Source organism: Ursus arctos, unplaced genomic scaffold (genome assembly GCF_023065955.2).
Source record: "Ursus arctos isolate Adak ecotype North America unplaced genomic scaffold, UrsArc2.0 scaffold_7, whole genome shotgun sequence".
Classification (NCBI taxonomy): Eukaryota; Metazoa; Chordata; class Mammalia; order Carnivora; family Ursidae; genus Ursus; species Ursus arctos.
In genome coordinates, this window is record NW_026623089.1 from 52,050,566 (window position 1) to 52,075,396 (window position 24,831).

General features: G+C 38.2%; 1 protein-coding gene across 2 annotated transcripts in view; it reads right to left on the bottom strand.

The window, feature by feature from the left end:
• Positions 1–24,831, bottom strand: part of MCU (mitochondrial calcium uniporter) — a 188,632-nt gene that overhangs the window by 157,060 nt on the left and 6,741 nt on the right. Inside the window, exons 1-2 of one of the 2 annotated variants that reach the window (XM_044386153.3) lie at positions 16,582–16,697; positions 15,892–15,940 (exon numbers count right to left, since the gene is read on the bottom strand). The exons of the other annotated variant lie outside the window; for it this stretch is intronic. Of the exons in view, the coding sequence (XP_044242088.1) occupies positions 15,892–15,918 (27 nt within the window). The 5' untranslated portion in view covers positions 15,919–15,940; positions 16,582–16,697. Of the gene's footprint in view, positions 1–15,891; positions 15,941–16,581; positions 16,698–24,831 lie in introns of those variants that run through there. 2 annotated transcript variants of the gene reach the window in all.

Sequence of the window (24,831 nt, forward strand, 5' to 3'; positions counted from 1 at the left end):
ATGTTAAGACTTTTGCATATTTAGGATAAAGAGGTCATATTCAGCAACTGTTCACATGGATATATTCTCTGCAGAGCACCTACAAGTAGGGTCATCAGATATTATTAGAAAGGACAAATAGGAGTAAGTTTTAAAAGAAAGCTGAAAAGCTATAGTTGGAGCAGAGGTTCTTAACCAGAGATGATACCTGGCAATGTCTAAAGATATTTTTTTGGTTATCACAACCAAGGAAGCGGTGCTACTTTTACCTAGTGGGTAAAGGCCAGGGATGCTGCTAAACGTGTTACAATGCACAGGACAGTCCCCCTTTCACAAAGAATTATCTTACAAGGTATCAGAGTGATGAGGTTGAGAAATCGCATAGAATATTACCACCTTTGGTCCCGTTAGTCCATCTAAAGTCCAAATGTCACTCTGCAGTGTGAGAATATTAGATACATATGGACTATCCGTTCCAGTTTGAATTCAAAATGGAAAATGGAAGAGAGTGAGCAAGAAGCAGAGTCCACTTTATTCAGAGTGATAACTGCTCTGCATTCCAAGGCAAATTTATCTCACTTGTTGATGGAGTTGATTTCTTTAAAAAAAAAAAAAAAATCTAGGAATCATTTTTCTATCACTTCATTATGCAATGCAATTCTTCATTTTTTTAAAAGATTTTATTTATTTATTTATTTATTTATTTATTTGAGAGAGAGCAAGCCCAAGTTGGGAGGAGGGGCAGAGGGAGAAGCAGACTACCCGCTGAGCAGAGAGTCTGATGTGGGGCTCCATCCCAGGACCCTGAAATCATGACCCAAACCAAAGGCAGCCACTTAACTGACTGAGCCACCCAGGCGCCCCAATAATGCAATTCTTTAAAAGGAAAGATCAATCAGGGCAGATTAGAGGTTGAAGTCTTTTTGTTATTCTGAAGCAGTCACGTGAGCTATCACTGTAACCACACAAAACATTGTTCCCATACATCAAGGTAAGAAGAGAAATAACGAAGGGATTTCTTTCAAGGCCCACTAGGTTGAGACACAGGAATGAAAACAGAAGGCTTCGTCCAACTACTCACTGGACATGCAGTCTTTCTAGTATTTCTTATCTTTGCTAGAAACCTCATGCTGTTCTCCCCTAAACAGCATCCAAATGATTTTAGTCACTCCGTGATATCCGACAGCTCACAGGTTTAATAACACAGAAATATCCTTCCAGTCTCCACACCTGTAATGACATGCCTACTCTCAACAGGACATCTCAGCGGAAGAAAAAGTAAGATGCGTGTCCTCAAACTTTTGTTAAAACGACACAAAAACATCCTCTCCTTTATAATCTCCCTCTCACTCACCACACTACAGGAACATCAGCCAGCCATCCTGCTCTTCCTCTAAACGACGAAACTCATTCACCACCCTTTGCCTCAAACCCCCACCCCAATTCCAAACCAGGGTGTTTTGACTTGTTCCCCCTACTAAAATATTCTTCGCCCTTAACATTACATGAATTTCTCCTTGTCATTTAGGTCTGAGCTTAAGTATCTTGACCTCAGAGAGGCTTTCTCTGACTACTCAAATCTAAATTAACCCTGCAATCACTCTCTACCGTATCAACTTTTCCATGGTTTTTAACTACTCAGCACCTTTAAACAGCCTTCCTTGTTTGGGAACTTTTTCATCTCCTAAGTCGTGTCTCCCCAAAAGAGAAGTCAGAAATTCACTTCCTCAGCCTCTTCTGCAAACAGGAAGCAGGTATGTGACCTAGATTCTCCCAACCAAACACATCCACATGATATTTCAATTAGGAATCAAGTGATATAATGGAAACACCACGTTTAATCCATTCTGCAGTACGTTTCAGACAGATAAACCTTCCTTTCAGAAACAGAAATGACAGAGGTCCTACCAGTTGCATCTCCTACTCGGCAGAGACGGTGCAAATTCCAATACCTGTTCCCACTGACAAAAGTGGTAATACCTCCAATGATGTAGCCCAATGTTATAATTTAGACATTGTTCCTAGCTATGTCGTCTCCAAGACCGATTCTCCACTTTCCCCCAAAGATTCTGTGAGCTATATAACACCCTTAATTTTTTTCCTCTGCTTTAACTAACTAAAATGGGCTTCACCATTTGCAACTAAATTATCCGATTCATTCTTCATAAATGTTTTCATAAGATTCTTACAGTCTGAATCTTCTTGTTAATTGTTTTATTTATTGGCTGTCTCTGCCCACAAGAATATCAACTCCGCGAGCACAGGGACACTGTCTATCTTCATCCTTTATACCCAGGATTTAGAATAGTGATGCATATACAAGAGGTACTCGATAAAAACTCAAAAAAGTTCTTCATTGCTACATAAACATATACTTAGGAACCAGTTGGAAGAAATTCAAAATACCAGTGCTATAGGAATTAAGAACTAAAAAGGGATCAACATAGACTAGAGAACACAGAGAGACTTCATGAGACAGCATTTGAGTAGTGAAAGATAAACTGTAATCCATCTTTCTGCAGGGGTGCAGACGGGGAAATACATGCCTTCTAAAGGATGAGAACAAATGAATGGCACTGGGAATAAGTGTGGTAAACATAGAAATAAAAGATTAAAGAAAAGTGTGTGGAGCTCAGTGGGAAGTATCTTAGATATACAGGATGGGCAAGATTATGAATGGCTCTGAATGCTAGGCCTGGGAATGTTGTATTTGATGATGTTTCAAGAACACTAATCCTCAATGAGCATTTTCATCTATTCTTTATCCTAGATGTTATCTGCTATGTAAAACTACAACAGCTACCCACACATTTTCTACAGCATTCCCTCTCTGAACACTGGTGCTCTATATTTATCTGTTCAAGCTGAGACTACTAGGGAAAGAGATTCTTATAATTAATCCTCTTGTAACCAACTGGATACCCAATTTAAAGATAAAAATCTATTACCAAAATGGCCTTTATTTCCCATCCCCATCCCCAAAGTCATGTTTTAACATTTGTCTCAATTCCATTTATCCTCTGGTCTATGAGATTATTACGTTGGTACCAGGCACACGAACTAGGGCTTTGGGAAAAGAATTTTGGGGTTTTTTGTGTGTTAAAGTAACACAGTCACTAAGAACATAGAAAGACAAATTTATAAAGAGACCTCTTTAGATAAAGTCTTCTAAGAATCCAGCAAATCCTATAGCTAACAACTATAAAAAACTACATAATTACATTTTATGGTCTCACATGAATCAGAAGGGACTTGAGAAAGACTCTTATGTTGTTGGTTTTGGAAAACAATCTGTAGTAATTACTAAATATTACTAAATATACATATAGCATATGTATATATCCTTTGAACCAGCAATCCCAATCCTGATTCTTTATCTCATAGCATAAATGTACCAATATGTGAAGGTATGTACAAGAAGCTTACTACAATGTTCACAGTGACAAAAAAAAAATGGGAAACAAAGTAGGTGTCCATCAATAAGGGATTAGCTAAATGAACAAATGTACAGCTGCACCAAAAATAATCTCATTCATAATAGCATATTTTATACAGCCAATAAATGAATGCTTTAGTGCTCTACTAGCTGATGTGGAGAATGTTGTACTAGTTATTATGAGTGAGAAAAACAAGATGCAGAACAGAACAGAATGCATCATATGATCCAGTTTTATTTAAAAAAAAAAAAAACCTATACATACACAGGTGTGCCTGGATTAGTGTATGTGTCCTGCTAGGCAGGGAAAAAATAGATAGGATGGTGATTCAAGTATGGGGAAAATTATGAAAGGATATATACTATACAGTTACTTTGGAGCAAAATGAGAAGTAAAGGGGGAAAGGGAATTAGGCAAGAAATGAAAAAATTGATACAAATTCACAATTATATAAAAATCATATACATAAAGAAACTAGTATTTTTAAAATAAAAACAATATGAAAATAAAAAGAAGAGTTATTAGAAACCACCTAATCTAATCTCCAGATGATCCAACCCTCATTAATTCAACACTAAATGCCTATTTTGTGCAATAAACAGCAACAAGGGTTAGTATTTCCTTTCCAGTAACAGATCTACTAACAAAGAATCCATCTAGTCCCAAGGATGCCCATTCCATTTTAAAGCTGATCTAATGAGAGAAATTCTTCCATGTGATTAACTGAAATTTGCTTGTCCATAAGGAGAAGGAATAAATCTAATCTAACCTCTAATTACATAATTGTCTTCACAGGACTAATATCTTATTCACTTAGCAACACTTACAGGTAGTTTCCTGCTTTTATACGTAATGTAGCCCTTAAAATGTGTCTGTTAAATCTCAGACTCTAGAGATTTAAATGTTAAAAAATGACAAACTGAAAAAAAATTGCAACTCAGATCACAAAGGCTTTCCTTAATACCCAAACAGCTCCTAAAAATCACAAAGCAAAAGACCATTTTTAAGAGTTAAGGAATAGGAACTTTAGTGCACAGCAAAAGGAAACATAGTTCTTTAAAAAGATGTTCAACTTCACTCACTTAATGCAAATTAAATCCACATTATGATATTTTTTCACCAGTCAGACACAGATCCAAAAGTTTGGTAACACATTGTGTTGGCAAAGATGTAAGCAGATAGTAGTTCCCATACTTTCTGCTTTTAGGAATACATTCCATAAACTCATACAAGAGCAAGAATAAATGCACAAGGTTATTCACTGTGGCTATGCAAATAATAGCAAAAGACTGGGAACAACTTAAGTGTTTAAGAGACGGGAATTGATTTTTCTAAAAGTATAGTACATTACACATCTATGTGAAAGATTCACAAGGTATGAAAACACCATTTAGCAATTCTGAAAGAAGAGTTTAGAAGACAATTATATCTTGATATCTTGGTTACCAAATCTAGAGATGGAAGGATGGGCTTTCCAACACCCTTAGAAGAATCTTACCAGTTTTCATTAAAATAGTAAAAGGGTTCTTGAGAATAGCATGTCAAACAGATGGACTTTAAGAGATGCTTTAAATAACCTTATTGTAATTTGAGGCTGTTACTTGTGAGTGTGTAAGAACATGGTGCGGGCAGTATCCAATTCTGTTCCCACAGGGAGAAGTACCAAAAGATCATCAGGTGAATATAGGTTTTTTGATTTCTTTCAATTTTCTTGAAACTTGTTTCAAGAGAAAAGAATGTTTATTCTTTAAAACTCCTGAATGTGCCACCAAAAAAAAAAAAAAAACTATTTTGAAAATAGTATTGTAAACACAAACAGTGGATACAGCCAGTCTTTGAAAAATTAAGCTGCCATTAAATATTCATGACAGGGGCGCCTGGGTGGCACAGTCAGTTAAGCATTGACTCTTGGTTTCAGCTCAGACCATGACCTTGGGGTCATGAGATTGAGTCCCAGGTCAGGCTCCACACTCAGCATGGAGTCTGTTTGGGATTCTTTCTCTCCCTCTCCCTTTTCTCCTCTCTCTCTCAAATTAATACATAAATCTTTAAAAAAATAAATGATGGGGCGCCTGGGTGGCACAGCGGTTAAGCGCCTGCCTTCGGCTCAGGGCGTGGTCCCGGCGTTCAGGCTCCTCCGCTATGAGCCTGCTTCTTCCTCTCCTACTCCCCCTGCTTGTGTTCCCTCTCTCGCTGGCTGTCTCTATCTCTGACAAATAAATAAATAAAATCTTTAAAATAAATAAATAAATAAATAAATAAATAAATAAATAAATAAATGTTCATGACAAGTTTGTAAACATTTGGTGTAATGCTAAGCAAAGGGAGCAAAATATAGTTTTATGTTGCATATAAAAATGAACTACTGAGACACCTGGGTGGCTCAGTCGGTTAAGTGTCTGCCTTTGGCTCAGGTCATGATCCTGGGGTCCCAGGATGGAGCCCCACATGGAGCTCCTTGCTCAGCGGGGAGCCTGTTTCTCCCTCTGCCTGCCACTTCCCCTGCTTGTGCTCTATCTCTGACAAAAAAAAAAAAAAAATGAACTACTATTCTATCAAAAGTGAGATGAATTCCATAAAAAATGTCCGGAAAGAAATGCATAAACATGTTAACAATGGTTGTTTCTGAGTAGCATTTTCTCCTTTCTTCCATTTTTCTGTATATTTTACTTTTCTATGACTTAGTACTTTCATAGCAACATACACATGAACAGAAAATTGTTTATCTTTGTTCTGACAGATTTGTTGGGCAGTTATTAAAAATGTAGTTGTAAAAAAAAAATCTAAATCTCTTATCGCCCCCTCATTTTTGCCGTGAATCTTAAACTGCTCTAAAAAGATTAAGTCATTTTAAAAATTCTAGAAGATAAACATTTCCTGATGACAAAAGTGATATAACAAGGGAAATTAAGCTTTTTAAATATATACGTAACAAAGGCTTTGTAATTAGAACATACACATATCACCTATTTAACAAAACATTTGTACCCAGAACTCTTGCATTCAAAATAAGACAAACACGAATAAAAAAATGGGCAAAGGTCTTGAACTGACTCTTCACAAAAGATGTAGAATAGCCATGAACAGAAACCATCCCAGTTACACTGGAGCCAGAGAGGGAAGGACACACCTCCACCTAAAAAGCCTTTGAAGTTAAGACAGTTAAGACAGTCTAACAGGAGGAGAGTGTCAAAACTACTCCTTGCGAAATGGAAAAAAGGCCAAAAGATCTACCGGTTTACTAAGCCTCAACTTAATTTCTCACAGCTTGCTCATGGACAACACGGAAGCATCATAATACCCAACTTCAGCTTTCTTAAGAGAAACGGGCTTTCTCGCCCATGTCCAAAAGTCTTAAGGAAGGAAATATCACAAATTTTAGTTAAAACATGACCCAAGAAAGTAATACAAAGGAAAGAGAAACCAACTTTTTCTCCATTTCTTAACTGTCTGCAGGGAAGAAGTGACAGCTTTCAGTTAAAGCTACTCTCTTCTCTGACCTCTGTGAATCAAACCCTAGAACAAAAATGGATTACTGTGGTTACCCAAAGATTAACTTGGAAAAAGTAATGCTCTTTACCATGTTTTCAACTGTTATTAGAATTTTATTTGTAAAAATACTTAAGTATCAAAAAGAGAGATAGAGGGGCGCCTGGGTGGCATAGCGGTTAAGCGTCTGCCTTCGGCTCAGGGTGTGATCCCGGCGTTATGGGATCGAGCCCCACGTCAGGCTCTTCCTCTATGAGCCTGCTTCTTCCTCTCCCACTCCCCCTGCTTGTGTTCCCTCTCTCGCTGGCTGTCTTTCTCTGTCGAATAAATAAATAAAATCTTTAAAAAAAAAAAAAAAAAAGAAATCATCTCAGGATGACCAATAAAATCCCTTTATACAAAGGATATTCTGAGATGGGGAAACACACTCTGAGATGGGGAAATGTGCACTTTAAAAGGAGTACATATTAATATATAAATACGTAATACTGGAAGTGCTGAGAAAAAAAGCAGAGCAATAGAGAAAGGGAGTGTTGAGCAGCTGGGGAAAGTCTGCGGTTCTATACAGGCATCCTCCATTTTACTGAGCTTCGCTTCAGTGCATTTCAGACACTGCATTTTTTACAAACAACATCTGTGGCAACCGTGCGTCAAGCAAGCCTATTGGTGCCCACATTTTTCCAACCATTTGCTCACTTCACATTGGTGTCCCATTTTGGTAATTCTTGCAATATTTCAGACCTGTTCATTATGATACTTGTTCTGGTGATCCGTGGTCAGTGATATCTGATGTTACTACTGGAATTGTTTCCGGGCACCATGAACTGTGCCCACACAGCACAGTGAACTTGATGGATCAATGTCATGTATGTCCTGACTGCTCCATGGACAGGCCAGTCCCCTGTCTCTGTCCCTGTCCTCGACTCGGGCCTGCTTATCCCCTGACACACCGCAATATTGAAATCAGGTCGAGAAATAACCCTTCAATGGTCACTAAGTGTTCCAGTGAAGGAAGAGTCATTGTCTCTCACTTTAGTGCAGAAGGCACGTCAAAAGCCGAGATGGCCAAAAGCCAGGCACGTGTCCCGACAGTCAGCCCAGTTGCAAAGGCAAAGTTCTTGAAGGAAACGGAAGGTGCTTCTCCAGTAAACACATGAATGATAAGAAAGCAAAGCAGCCTTATTGCTGATAGGGGGAAAGCGGTCTGAGGGAGAGATCAAACCAGCCACCACATTCCCCTAAGCCAAAGCTGAGAGAGGGGAGGAAGCTGCAGAAGAAAAGTTGGAAGCCAGGAGAGGTTGGTTCTTGAGGTTTAAGAAGCCATCTCCATAACAAAGAAGCACAAGGTAGGGCAGCAGGTGCTGATGCAGAAGCTGCAGCAAATTATCCGGAAGACCCAGCTGAGATCGTTCATGAAGGCGGCTATGCTAGACAACAGATTTTTCAATGTAGATGAAAACAGTCTGAGAGAGAGAGAGAGAGAGAGAGAGAGAGAGAGAGAGAAAGAAAGAAAGAAAGAAAGAAAGAAAGAAAGAAAGAAAGAAAAAGAAAACAGACTTATATTGGAAAAAGATGCCATCTGGAACTTCCATAGATAGAGAGTCAGTGCCCGGATTCAAAGCTTCAAAGGACAGGCTGACTTTTTTTTTTAGGGGTTAATGCAGCTGGTGACTGTAAATTGAAGCCTATGCTCATTTACTATTCTGAAATCCTAGGGCCCTCAAAAATTATACTAAATCTACCATGCCTGTGTTCTATAAATGGAACAACAAACCTGGATGACAGCACATCTGTTTACAACACAGTTTACCGAACATTTTAAGCCCACTATTGACACCTACTGCTCAGAAAAAAAGATTCCTTTCAAAATATTACTGCTCACTGGCAACTGGTCACCCAAGAGTTCTGACAGAGATGTACCACAAGATTGTTTTCATGCCTGCTGACATTAGATCCATTCTGCAGCCTATGAATCAAGAAGTCATTCTGACTTTCAAGTCTTATTATTTAAGAAATACATTTCATAAAGCTATAACTGCCACAGGTAGGGATTCCTCCAATTGATCGAGGCAAAGTAAATCGAAAACCTTCTGGAAAGGATTCAACATTCTAGATGCCATTAAGAACAGTTGTGATTCATGGGAAAAGGTCAAAATATCAACACGAATGGGAGTTTGGAAGAAGCTGATTCCAGCTTTCATGGATAATTTTGAGAAGTTCAAGATCTCCATGGAGGAAATAACTACAGGTGTGGTGGAAACAGCAAGAGAACTAGAATAAGGAGGTGGAACCCGAAGATGGGACAGAATTGCTGCAACCTCATGACAAAACTTGAAAGGGTGAGCAACTGCTTTTTATAGATGAGCAAAGAAAGTGGTTTCCTGAGATGGAATCTACTCCTGGTGAAGATACTGTGAAGATTATTGAAATGACAACAAAGAATTTAGAATATTACATAAACCTAGTTGATAAAGAAGCAGTAGGGTTTGAGAGGATTGACTCCAATTTTGAAAGAAGTTCTACTGTGGGTAAGATGCTATCAAACAGCATTGATGCTAAAGAAAAATCATTCACAAAGGGAAGAATCAATCATGCAGCCAAATTCACACTGTTGTCTTATTTTAAGAAATTGCCAAAGCCACCCCAACCTTCAGCAACCACCACCCTGATCAGTCAGCAGCCATCAGCACAGAGGCAAGACCCTCTACATGAAGAAAGATTACAATTCACTGAAGGCCCAGACAATGGTCAGCATTTTTCAGCAATAGTTTTTTTAAATTAAGGTATGTATATTTTTTTGATATAATGCTATCACACACTTAACAGACTACAGTATAGTGTAAACAAAACTTTTATATGCACTGGGAAACAAAAATACATTCAAATCACTTTACTGCCATATTCACTTTATTGCAGTGGTCTGGAACCGAATGTGCAATATCTCCAAGTTTGCCTGTATAAGGAGATCATGGAAGATATCTAAGCAGACCTAAGAAAGATAAGAAATAAGCAAATACCCATTTATTTCAGGAAAAGAGCATTCTAATCATAAAACTGCAAATGCAAAGATCCTGTGAGATGGGTACATATCTAGCATGTTTGAGGAACACAAAGGAGGTCAGAATCATAAAAATGGAGTGGGTAAGGGGAAAGCAGCAGCAGGTGGGGGTCAGATGGGGAATGTTCAGCAGTGATGAGCTGGAGTTAACTGGTACCAGCTGAAGAACAGATTGTTATACATTCCAGAACTTTGAATCAGCCGTAGTGGGAGTAATTATACCACAGAAATAGCCGAATGGTACAAATCAGTGGATTTCCCCCCCTCTGGAGATTTAGTTTATCAGCACATTGCTGCCTGTAGGCCACTTTAAATACTTTACCTTTTGCTCTGTGCGAGATCAGAAGCTACTGGAAGGGTCATCTTCTGTCTGGTATCACTGCTTGAATTCTGATCAGAGAGAAAAAGGGCAAAAGCAGGAAGACTAATTTGGAGGTTGTTGACATAATGTAGGTGACATAATGTAGATGAGATATGCTGGTAGTCTAAATCAAAGTGCCAATGGTGAGAGCATCAGAAGCAGAATTCCGAATATGAAGAGCTGCTCTGATTTGAATCAGCATGTGGCAACAGTTACCAAGCTTCCTACTTATAAATCAATGATAACTACCTCTAATCTAAATATGTCATTTCTAGTTCTGAATTAAGACTGTTAGTTGGATTTATAAAGAGCTTCAAGAAGTACAAAAAACCAATAAGGAGTCTTAGATACACATTACATTTCTTTAGCTATCAACGATTCCATTATCATTCCAAATGATCAACATAGACATTTACTGAGCCCCTGTTACATATAAGGTACTGCAGGGGATACAAAAAGATCTATAATCCAAGCCCTCAACCTAAGGAAGTTACAATCTAAAATTTAAGCTAAATCATCCATATATAAAAAGAAACAGATTCAAGGCAGTGCAAGTACAAAGTGTGTAGTAGCCCTAAGGAGTTTTCTATTAACTGGAGGTAAAGAGAGGAAAAAAAAAAAAAATCACTGGACTTGAGATAGGTCTTTCAGGATGGACAGAATGAGCCTGTGAGAGAGGAAAGAAAGGAATAAGTAACGGTGTTCCAGGCAATGGATCTGCAAAGTTAAAGAGCTAGGTAAAGATGGGAACGTACTTGGTGGTCCAGGACTAGCCTACTTGAGGCATTCAGGAGCACTGGGAGATAGGGATTACAACTGTAGAGTATGGAGCCCATATCTGAACTCTCAATTGCGTCACTTACTGCAGCATGTTATTTAGAACTCTCCAGCCTCTATTTCCTCGGAAGTGGCAATTACAGTACCTACTTTATAGGACTAAATTAAGTAATATCATGTATGTATGGTGCTTCACACAACTTGGAAGTTAGGAAGCAGTCACGGGTTATCAAAAACAACATTCTCATTAAAGATGGAAAGACAGATTGGAATCCAATTATGGAAGGCCTCAAATATCAGACTAAGGAGCTTGCATTAAATTCTGTAGGCAGTGGCAAACAAAAGTTTTGTGTGGGGAAATTACGTGGTGGGATTTTAGAACAATAAATCTGGCAGGAAGATATAGGATGGGTTGATTGCAGAGTAAACAATGGACGTTGAGATGCTATTTAGACAAAAGTCTAGACCTACAATAAGAGTTTCAACAACGGTAAGGATAGTGATAATGGAACACAAAGTGCAAAGGGTGGGATACTGAACTGTACACTTAAGAAATGGTTAAGATGGTAAATTTTATGTATTTTCACCACAATTTTTTTAAAGGGTCAGAAAGGGAAAGTTAACTCAAGTACCTGGAAAAACCAAAGGTACCGATAAGGAAAAACAACAACAACCACAACAATAAAGTCAGGAAAGGGGGCTCCATTTAGGAAAATGACTACATACTGGTTAAGTTTGAAGTGATGCCTTGAAAGCTAAAAGGACATATACAATATACAGAGATATAAGACTGAAGCTCACTTGCTGATCTAACAAAGACAATCAGTGGGAAGAAGAAATTTCACCATGTATAAATATACTAATATGCCCAAGTCACTACTACTTGGCTTATCAGTCTTTAATGTAAGAAAGGATGGAGGGGTGTCTGGGTGGCTCAGTTGGTTAAGCATCTGATTCTTGATTTTGGCTCAGGTCATGGTTTTAGGGTTATGAGATTGAGCCCCACGTCAGGCTCCATGCTTGGCACGGAGTCCGCTTGAGATTCTCTCTCTCCCTCTGCCTCTGCCCATCCCCGGCCCATGTGCGCTTTCTCTCTCTCTCGAAAAAAAAAAAAAAAAAAGAAAAGAAAGAAAGAAAAGATGGATATGCAACTTGATAACTGCACTTAATACAGACTGAAAAGATGTCTTTTCTAAGACATCCCCAAAACCTAATTACAATAAAAAGCAGCCATTAACACAACCTACTTTATTCATCTTATATACAAATAGGACTGTAACAAATCCAGTAACACAAAGGCACTTTGATAATCCTATAATTCAGACACCATATATTCTAAGATATAAGGTTAATATGTTCAGTGTGTTCTCTATATATCCTTTAAATGTTAGCAGTGAATTTGTATGTATGTTTCTGTGTTTCTAGAATTGCTAATATTTTCATATATTTTCTTTGAATAATATGAATACAGAAAAAATATATAAGCTTGGTGAACTTTCACAAAGTGAACACATCCATATAACCAATACCCAAAACAAAAGCCAGAACATCACTAGCACCTGGGAAGGCCCCTTCATGCCCCATTCAAATACTCTCCCCAACCCCCAACAAGGGTAATCAATCTCCTGACTTCTGACACCACAGATAGTTTAACCTGTTTTTGAAATTTATGTAAATGCAATCATACAGTATGCACTCTTTAGTGTCTGGCTTCTTCTGCTCAACATTGTATCTGTGAGTTTCACAATTACATACAGCTGTAGTTTGTTCATTCTGATCAATGTTTAATTCATTGCGTGATTATGCCAGAAACTTATTTACCCATTCTACTGTTGATAGGCATTTGGAAAATTCCAGCTTGTGCTATGACAATTAGTCCTGCTATTAACATTTTTGTCCATGTCTTCTGGTGAATATACACACACAATTCTGTTGTATATAACTCTAGAAGTGAAAATGCTGAGTCACAGAACATGCAAGTGTTCAACTTTAGTAAAACAACTAATGAACTTTAAAGGGAGGAATATTTTTTTTAAGATTTATTTATTTATTTGAGAGAGAGAGGGAAAGAGAACGCATGCTCGCGCACACGCGAGCATGGGCGGGGGAGGGGCACAGGGAGAGAAAATCCTTGAGCAGACTCCCCACCAATTGCAGAGCCTGACTCGGTGTTCCATCCCAGCACCCCGAGATCATAACCTGAGCTAAAATCAAGAGTTGGCAGCTCAACCGACTAAGCCACCCAGGTACCCCCAAAGGAAGGAATACTTTAAGGTCTTTATAGGGCAATTTGAATGATTAATGATGTGTCAGAAGGTATGATGAAAACTCCATCAAAACTACTTTCAGGAGGGTAAACACATTGAAGTAGGATTGTTGAACCACATGGCTTCCAAGGACAGCAATTTACTTTAGAATATTTTCACCAGCAATTTGGAATGTGACAATAACACTTAGAAGTAACCAAGTTTGTCTTATCTTTTCTGAACTGCTGATGCTGAAAATTTAGAAACAGTTGAAGAGCCATTATAATCAATAAGGTAAAGGAGTCACATTCTCAACATGTTATGGAATATAAATGTTACATGTCAGAACTCTGCAGCAGTTAGGGGTGCCTGGGTGGCTCAGTCTTTAAGCGTCTGCCCTCAGCTCAGGTCATGATCCCAGGGTCCTAGGATCGAGCCTGGTGGCGGGCTCCCTGCTCAGCGGGGAGCCTACTTCTCCCTCTCCCACTCCCCCTGCTGTGTTCCCTCTCTCGCTGTCTCTCTCTCTGTCAAATAAATAAATAAAATCTTAAAAAAAAAAAAAAAAAAAAAAAAGAACTCTGCAGCAGTTAAACCTGTACTCATTTAATCATACTCCTGGAAAACAAAAGGGACTTCAAAACTAGTCTAACCTTCAGGTGGTCGTATCAATACCTTCTAAATCAGTGAACATGCAAACAAAAATTCATTTAATTCTGGAACAGAAGAAGAATATTAGGCAAAAACTAAGGGAATCTGAATAATACACACTTTAGTATGTATCAGTACTGGTTTATTAATTATAACAAATGTACCAATCTCATGTAACATGTTAACAATAGGGGAAATGGAGTTGGGGTATATATGGGAATTCTGTGTAGTATCTTAGCTATTTTCCTATAAATCCAAAGCTGTTTAAAAATAGAATTTATTTTTAAAAATCCATTTAAAACTCTGCAACATAATCTGCAGATTATAATACACCTGCTAAACTCCTCTCAGAATGCAATCCAAATGCATTTTAAGAGCTGTTAGACACCCGCGCGTGCATACATGCGTGTGCACACGCATACACACACACACACACACACACACACACACACACACACATACTTTCCATCTACGGGCTTAGACGCATAGATATATGAAGGAAGCATTCTGCCTATGCTGATTTTGGTTTTGCTCCTAGCTATAAAATTACGAACAAGGCTCAGACTTCCTTTTTTATTCCAACTAACCTAACCTTTTTGCGTATATACTGTAAACACTTAATGATTAAGAAGCAATCCCCCAGTTAATCTTCAAACAATAAAATAAAAGCATCCAAACTCCAAGTAACATCAATTCTCCAATAAATCACATCTTTGTGGTTTAAGTCATTGAGTCTTTGCTTTTACTTCGGAGGGAATAAAGGAAAAAGGCTGTGCCTTACAGGTAGTAGGGAAAACAAGTAGCCGTAATATGGTATGAGACCTAGTGGGAGGAACTCTGGGCAAGCAGGCAAGAGACCTAGCTTCTAGTTTCAATTCAACCGCTCATCTCCTCCGATGAGGATGTTCCCTGAACATCTCTGATCTTCCATATCCATGATCTCAAGTCCATTTTACTCTAATACTTGTTCCATGAATCAAGAGGTCCTTTAGTTATCACTTCTTCGCTATGCCTGATAGCCTAGTTCAATTCTTTTATCCTTATCTGTTCTATAAAATTTTTAAAGCATCTAGAAAGAAAATTAATATCCTGTCACGGAATGAATGTTTATTTCTACCAGGGGATGGAGGGTGGGGGGATATGAGCAAAAGAAAAGAAGCTGAACAGCCATCATAGCTTTCCATTCCATTAACCTTGTATCAGTAACCCCACCACCATATATATATTGCAAATATTTACTTGCTAGTCAGCATTATGACACAGGTCTTGACTTTCTCTGTAGAAGACTATTTGAATTCACCTGTGGTTCCAGCAAGTTTATATCTAAATACAACCTTAAGTTTGGTTCTTCTATAGAAGGAGTTGGCACACTTTTTCTTAGACAGATAGTTTGGGACACTCGGAAGGTTCAGCTAGCTGAGCATCTGACTCTTCGTTTTAGCTCAGGTCATGATCGCAGGGTTGTAAGATGAAGCCCCACAACTGGCTCCACACTCAGCGGGGACTCTGCTTGAGGATTCTCTTTCCCCTTGCCCCTCCCCCAACTTGCACATGCTCTCTCTCGCTCTCAAATAAATGAATAAATCTTTAAAAAAAATCAGATACTTTGGGCTTTGTGAATCATAGGGTCTCTGTCACAACAACTCAACTCTGTTAATATAGTGCAAAAACAGCCACAGACAATATGTAAAAGAATGGGTGTGTGTTCCAATAAAACTTTATTCAAAAAAACAAGTGATGGTCTTGGCTGTAATTTGCCAATCCTATTCTAATATCAAGGCGAGAAAAATCAACTGGCAAGATAGATTTTGTAAAACCACATCATGAGTTCACACTGATATAAACTCTGTTTTGTTTACAGGGACAAAATATTTATGAATCATGATCTTCACATACCTGAGAATGTTCAAGTATCCCCTGCATGAACAGGTCACATCACCAATACCTAAGACAGAGCAGGAAAACACTCTCCCTTACATGGTTGTTATGACATATAGAGGATGTGTTAATTTATATAGGCAAAATTTACAAGGTGACCTGCAAAAGTAAAATACCAGGTTTTAGCAACTTTAGCAATAACAAAAACTCAAACCTGATTAATGTCAACCATCACTTTACTTCTATATATTAAGCTAAATTAATTCAGGTAAATATCAAGGTCATTGACTTTCCTGGGAGAGCTGTTCTGCTTCCATGCAACCCAGCTGTTTTAGACCAGCAGACCTTTGGTCATCCATAAGCTGTTGAATTTCAGAAGGCCAGACTAACTGCTTGAGCTAACACAGAAGTTCTGATTCACTCTGGGATAGGACAGGGGTTGCTCATCAACACAAATGGGCTGATTAGGCCAAGATCAGATCTATCATCTCTTAGGGTCTATCCTAATAAAAATGTTCCATTCTGTGATAGTCGCCTTGCTAAATTCAGGCCCATGTTAGCTACCAGATGTTCAACAGCAGGCTGGAGCAAAGAGCCAGCCCAAAAGGATCAAGCAAGTGCCTTTTTAAAAACTAATCTTAAGAAGTTCCTCTACATGGCTTTGCAAAGTAAGCAAAAACCATGCCAAATAGTAAAAAAGGCACTTACTTGACTCTCACAGGCCAGCTCCACACTCTAGCAGCTAAGATGTCACTGGCATGGTACATGGTGAGTGAGGTAGAAACGATATCTTGTCAACCACTGTAGGAATGGTAGTGAAAGACCTAAAAGAATAGAAAAAAGTAAAGTCAATGTCAAAGGTAAAGGCTCTCCTGAGCCTGCTGACATGGATACCTCAGCATACGGCAACAAAGAAAAGAAAGTCTGAAAAGATGTTCTTTAGATCTATCTTAGCTGCTAGTCATTACAAGTGAAAGAATTTTAGATATAACCTAGAATAAATCCAGAAGGTTAAGAGAAACTCTCAATACACGTTTTTTCCAGAGAAAGAAAGTATTAAATTTTTGATAACCACATGATAAGCTCATACAGATGTAAAAAATAGAGAATCTGAAGCAACAATTCATGGACCAATAATATTTTTAGAAATAGTTTTAAAGAAGCAAAATTTTTTTCACTCTTCTCTATGCTTCTAGCATTTAAAAAATTGGAACCCTAGTAAACAATGAGGGAAGAAGAAATATATTTTTTAAGATTTTTAAGTAATCTCTTCACCCAACGTGTGAACTTACAACCCAGAAATCAAGAGTTGCATGCTTTCCAACTGAGCCAGTCAGGCACCCCTCCCCCTTTTCTATAAACAGGAAAATTTTTTTAAAACTGAAGGGGACCCTGGCAATAGAAGTCTTAGCTTATCCATATTCATTCAGAACTTTCAGTAGTTTCAGAAACAAATTTACGAATCTTAGAATGCTTGACGCACTAAAAAAACCCTAATTGATTTACCTAGCCCCACAACCCTCTGATTTAGGAGTTCTGTTTCAAAATGCTTGGCTCTTGGCAAATTTAATCAGAGATCACTCAAAACCCAGACAAATAACATTTTTTCCCCCAGAACAGCAACAATTTTAAAAAGAGCCTGTTCACCTCCTCTCATAATGCCTACACTATTTGTGGGTAAAATAATTAGTGAATAAAAAATTGTGACTTACAAGAAAAGCAGCAATAGTGAAAAAACAAAAATCATTCTTAATAATCAGTTCTCAGGGGCGCCTGGGTGGCTTAGACTGTTAGGGGTCTGCCTTCAGCTTGGGTCATGACCCCGGGGTCCAGGGATCAAATACCACATCGGGCTCCCCAGGGAGCCTGCTTCTCCCTCCATTTGCTGCTGCCCCTGCTTGTGTTCTCTCTGTCAAATAAATAAATAAAATCTTTAAAAGAAAAAAAAAATCAGTTCTCAATTCTGAATTCTCAATACTCTCTCTTCCATCTAATCATGCCAACCCCCCCTCAAAAAAAAATTGTTTTTTCATTATCTCTTCTTTTACTTGCATGTCCCTTCAGCACCCTTTCCCTCAGAACCAGAATGGAAGAAACAAACAGGCAATTGAATTTAATTATTCTTGAGACACTAGAATCTCTCCAAGAAGAAAAGGCAAAGATAATTTTTCTTTGTAAATAAGTTTTAGCCGAAAGACTATTGTTGCACTATTCCCTAATTCTAAAATGCTTCAAGTTGGGTCACCTTTTTAACAGTCTGATGATTCAAATTGTCCAGGCCTCAATTAATTTAATTAGAATGGGATATTCACTGTTGAGGGCATATTTGGCCAGACTACATCTTGTGTGCCTAGCTCACATATTCTTCTTAATTTTGGCTTGTGTTTGCCTTGCCTTAACAGTTCCTGGGAAGCATCCCATGTATTAGTGTCTCCCTCGCTGCATCAGCACTTCTGGTTAAAGCACAACAGCACATCATTTGGAGGGACAACCTGAACGGAGCGCTATACTGTGTATTCTGAAACACTATCCAAACCATTATCAGAAATGTTGCAAATGAAAGACAACTGCATGAAATTGGAAAGAAAAAAAAATCAGAGATTGCCTTTCTAAAATAATGACTAAAAAGTAAAGAATACTCACTCAATGGCAAGTACATATATAAGGTTTATTAATAAAACAAATATTTATTTCACATCATCTACCTCAAAAAAATACGTCCCCCCTCATTCCCAGACCTTGTTTTTCCTTTGCTCCATAAAACCATGACACCATTCAAGAACAGTCTTTTCACCATTTAAGGCACATATCCTTTTTACAAAAGAAAGCAGTCCCAAACCGCAAATTATTCCAAACACACAGAGAAGAAACAATGAATAAAGGCCAACAAGTTTCCTTCCACAGCTTGTTTGCGCTTCAAAAATCTGAGCATTTTTATAGAGCAAACCAAGATTTTGCTGCAGCAGTTCAATCCCGCATGAGCTTTGCTGTATTACAGCAGATGCTGTTGGGCATTTTGCACAAGACATGTTCATCTGTGCAATGAAACATTCTTCTCCTCCTCCTCCTTCTCTCTGGCAGTACAAAGGATTTTCCCAGGAATATGATAAATGAGGACATTCCACACCAAAAAAGGGGGAAAAAATCACAACATTCCTAGTCTAACTTTTAAAATGACATAATAAATTCCTCTTTCCTCTCCCCCCAAAATATTCAGCTAAAAAGACTTTCAGTCAACAAGAGAATGGTTAAACATGAGAAATAGAGAATGAAACACCACAAAACAGTTAAAAACGAATGAACCAGAACTCCATGTATCAACTACATATTTTTTTTAAGAATTTAAGCAAAAAGAACAAATTACATAACTACATACAGCGTAAAATCTTCTAAGTGAGGCTTAAAACATACTTAGAGTACTATGTAACTTTGACAGATAAAAGCATAAACATATGCATGGAAATGGTAAATACCAAATTAGAAAGAATGGTACTTTTGAGAGAAAGGACAAGAAATAAGACTGAGGGAGGATATTTAGGGCAGCAATTATAGTTGTCCTGTGTTATTTTTCAAGCTATAAGAAATAAATATTATACCTGTTTTTTAGACATGACATACCTCATACTTTAAAAACAAAAGACTTTTCCCCTTGTATGTTTAACTGAATACAATGCAATTTCCTTATGAAGGCACACACCCTACCTAGCCCACCCCCCCCCCACCGCACCCCAAATAAAACCCTCTGGTGATGGAATGCCCTTTCCAGGTGAGCTTTGAGAGACTGTACCGACCTGGGTTTTCTTCCACTAATGCTGCTACTTTCTGATGCTGGCTGTGATGTGACTCAGATCCATAACTCAGGGCCTCAGCTCGTCTCTACTTTTAATCTTACAAGAATACTCTTTTTAGGCAAGAAATCTGCTAGAGTTCCCTTTCATTTTCCCCTTTTAACTGCTAAAAGCTCTAGCAATCACTAAAAACAAAGTCATTACATATTTAAAGCTCACCCGACTTTGTGGCATTTGGCCAAGCGAAGAACTTGATTTCATTCTGAATCAAACGTCAATGCAGAAAGAGATATTAAAATTAAAGAAAGTACTGATTGCAGTTCAATTATCCATCTAATAAGTGAATACTTCAAAATTCTGTAATGTTATACTACGAGTGTTTTACCATATCAACAATGTTTAGACAACATTTTGTTTTGAAGCTTAAGTCAGAGCCGGAAATGAAAAAAAAGAAAAGATTTCATTTTTGGAGGGGGTGGTTAAAGCAAGAACAAAATAAACAAAACTGAATTTCTAACATGCATATGTGTAATGAGACATTCACACAGAGCATACCCTTGGGATTCCCACAAAAGATAAAAACAAAACAACGACAAAAAATCACTATCACCTCTTTGGAATCAGAAAACTCATTTTTCCTGTGTATTCAGCAGCTTCTAGCACCAGCATGCAAAGATCAGAGAAAGAGGGACAAGAAAGAGAGAAACTGACAGACACAGACATAAGCCGGTATTCTTCTGTTTACAAAATAAATGTAATTCCATCAAAAGCAAATCAGAAACTTTCAATCTTCTCATTAGGTTTTTACTATTTCTCTTACTCCATTCAATCTACCCTTAAATACTTCTTTGAAGTATTCCGACATCTATACTCTGTTTTAAAATGAAAAATAGGTTTTATCACACTTGGCCACTTGCCACAGCCCAGCTTCATGGCAGCTAGCAGAATTCTGGCAGTGCAAGATACAGGATACAGTGGGGGCAGAATGGAAATACAGAAGATTAGTTCCAAAATAAACACCTCCAAAAATCTGTCATCTTTGGAAATATATACATGTAGGGAATCTAGAGCTGGCAGCACCTCTTTCAAAGTGTTCCTTTAAAGCTTTCTTCTGCAGTGCCCAGCCCTTCACCCTTCCCTCTTCTCCTCTACCTGCTCCAAATACTTGCCAGGCAGATGCATGTGTCAATTTCTTAAATCACCTATAACACGAAAGCACTACAATATTTTTCCATCACTATTTTTACTTAGTATTTTCTATAGTCCTGCTTGTTTCAGCATAATCTGTGAACTCTTTTAAAATGATTTGCTGCTGCTTGAATCAAAGAAAAGTAATTCCTTCTTCAATTTCCATGATTTCCATCACTGTATTATCTAGGCACAGAGAACAAGATGATCTACAGATGCAGTATCCACAGGGCTGAAGGATTTAGATGATGGTCTCTAGGACTTTTTAACTCACTGACTCTCATTTATCCAACACTGGCTGAGTGTTATTGACACTGTATTAGGCTCAGTTCACAGAGTTTGGGAGAATAGACTACTACGGGCAACTTATCAACTGAGGTATTCACACTCAGAATTCCTGTAGTGTAATTAAAAAGGAAAACAGAAACATTTTCTGTTTCAGACTGGCAAGCCACAACTCAGAATTAACAAATTACTAGAACAGTCCATCTTGGGGCTTCTGGGTGGCTCAGTTGGTTAAGTGTCTGCCATCCGCTCCGGTCATGATCCCAGGAACCTGGGCTCCTTGCTCAGCAGGGAGCCTGTTTCTCCCTCTACCTGCCCGTTCCCCTGCTTGTGCTCTTTCTCTTTCTCACAAAAAAATAAAAATCTCTGGGGTGGGGGGAAGAACAGTCCATCTTACCTCAGCACTACAACATTAACTGCTTCTTTCCTTCCCTCCCCCATCTCTCCAACTCTCCGGATTCCCCAACATATCTTCACCTCTTCCCTCATACCCTCAGTAATTTGGATCGGAAAAAGAAGACAAAAGAGAAAGATGGGACTAAGGCATAATGAACTGTTTAAGAGGAATGCAGGGTAAATTGTCTATCAAGATGTCAGAAGTAATTATGCAAACTGTCCTGAAAAGGAAATGGAAGCTATTTTTCTTCACTTCAAGCCCTCGACCCTTTTGAGAATAAGCAAATATATTATACTTGGGTTTGTGATTTTATACAAGCCCACCACCATGAAATAACATAAAAATTACTTATAAAGTACAATATGAATATGATATATGTCCTAGAATTAGGCTCACCTGATTAAGCATCCTTATTTAACTGACCAAAACATTAAGACCAAAGAGGTAAGTCACTTGCCCAAGGTCAAATAGCAAGTTAACAGAAAAGGAATGAACAGAACCCAGACTCCTGTTATATCATATGGCACCTAACGCTCTTCAATTACTTACTTTTATTTTGGTGACTGAAACACACACACACACCACTTCCATCTCTTTTTTTATCTAATTACCTCAGAAAACTAATATAAAATTCTGTGATGATACAACAATCCTTTGCTCCCACAGATTTCAAAAGGCTCACTACATGACAAATACTATCTCTTCTGGCAAAGCGGATATTGTAATGACTCTAAAAATTGTCATAGCTGGTGTGCCTGCGTGGCTCAGATGGTTAATTGGCTAACTCTTGATTTCAGTTCAGGTCATGATCTCGGGATTGTGGGATGGAGCTCAGCACACAGTCTGCTTGAGATTCTCTCTCTCCCTCTTCCTCTGCCCCTCTCCTGCTCACTCATGCACCCCTGCATGCACTGTCTAATAAAATATTTTTTAAAAACAAATAAAAAATTGTCATAGGTATCAAATAAATACTTACCTTTGTACACCTAGAAGACCAAAGAACATATGCTTTCTAAATAAAGCAATCCAGTAAATCAATTAAAATACTAGGGAATCATTCCATATAACTCGTTCTCGATTATTATGTGGTTTTATTTTTTATACTTCTCTTGAGGAACTGGGGGGGCAGAAGCAGTAGGAATCTCGTATCTTCATTTCTAATGTGAAAAGGAAGGTTGCTAAAATTTTACTAAGAAAAGGTTTCATGCTTAAGAATAGCTAGATGTTTGTTTTAAATATAAAAGACCACCAAACATACAATGCTCAATATTCCCTAAAGGTAAACAAATATTACAAAAGTGGAAAATTGAAGTCGAGAACAAAGTCAAAGGAAATTGCTCAAAAATATTCCTCTAATTAATGTAATGTGAAGAGTTTCTGCTTTGGAAGAGTATAATACACAGAACACACACTTTCAACAAAGATTTATTGAATGCTCATCATGCTTTTGTAAACTTTTCCCATACTGGTATGCAAATCTTTCAGATTCTGATGGTATGGGTTGGGGAGGAGGGCAGGAAAATGAGGATAAGGTGGGCATCTGATATACAAATTTAAAAATCATTAAACCAAGTCAGCACATTTTTATATACAAAAGTAGAGGTACAACAGTCACAACAATGAAACATATTTAACATGACTGTAAAGAGAAACACACAGAGAAGGTCCAGAAACAAAGTTTCAGCACCTGAGTATTAACAGAATCAGACAGTCCTTGAAATGAATTACCTTTCTACCCAGTACCAGCTGAGTGATAGTCCACATCCAATCATCAAGTTCTATCAATTCTATTTCCTAAATCTGCCTTCTCTCTATTCCTTTTCTCTAGCCCCAATGCTACTGTCCTCATTCAGGCATCTTTTGCCTGGTCCATTAAGATGTCCCTTATTGGCCTCTTGGCTTTTCTGGTCCCATTCTCTCCAATTCAGCCTTCACACAGCTGCTATTGTAACCTAACAAAAAGCACAAACTGATCATGTGATTCACCTCATTGAAATTCTTCAGACACTCACCTATTGACCAGCAGTATTTTTCCAAACCATGGCTTAAATCGTAGCATCAATTTAAATGGGTCCCCACCAGTATTTCTTCAGGAAAACAGCACAGAAACTATGTATGCCTCATACATAGTAAAAATACTGTTTCGTGAAACTTTTCCTACTTTTACGCACACATGCACATTCTGGGTCATGATATAAAATGTATTTCTACTGTGGGTTGAGTTAAAAAAAAAAAAAAAAACGACTGACCTACATAATAAAATTCCAACTCCTTCACAAGTCCCTTCACAGTCTGATTCACTCACCACAGCACAGTAGTTAAGACATAGGCGCTGGAGCCAGACCCCTTGGGTTTATTTGCCAGGTAGACCAGTCGCAGCTGTGTGATCCTGAGCAAGTCATTTACTGACTGTCACTCACCAGCTGTGATCCTGGGCAAATCCAGAGATCTAAGATAACTCAGTTTCACTACCTATAAAAGGAGGATAGTAACAGTACCTAACCACAGGGTGTCACAAGAATTAAATGAGATTACCTATGTAAAGTGCATAACACATGGTGCACTTAATATTAATTATTACTGGTATCACTACTACTGTCCAGCCTAACCTCTGCCTATTCTTGCTCATACTCCAGTTATAACAAACTACTGGCTATTTCTCAAATACATCTTCCTCCCTCAGACTGTCATGTCAGATGGTGATGCTCTCTAGAATGTGAACTACACCTTTCCAGTCCCCCACACATTATATTTCCACCTGTTTCAGCTTAAGTGAGGCCTCCCTTGTGAAGCCTTCCCCAATTGTTTTGAGTAGGTCTAAATGCCCCTACTGAACCCCTGTAAGGGGTGAAGAAAAGCATAACCAGTTACAGTCTTGCTTGTCGGTGTCTCCTGGCCAAACTGTGACCTCTTTGGACCACCTCAGAGGCATCTCTCTTTCCCAGCACAGCGTGTTATAAACAGTAGTTCAATAGATATTTTCTGAATGGCTCCAGGTTACTTACTCTTACTAGGTCTTCATTTTCTCATCTGTACAATGGGGGTAGTATTTCGCCTGAAGAGTTGTTGTGGAGTACGCTAGACAACGTTATAAATGTGCTATAGAAGCAATGCTTGATAATGGGTGGGACTTTCTAGAATCCTTAGCTAAATTACAAAGATCCTAAGTTAGCAATACCTTAGACCCTTATTACCTAATACCTGGAGGAGAGGATGGAGAAAGAGATTTCAGAAATGTAGTCAGAAAGGTGGTGAGATCTCTTGGAAGAAAACTGCAGGAGATGCTTGAGAAAGAAACAT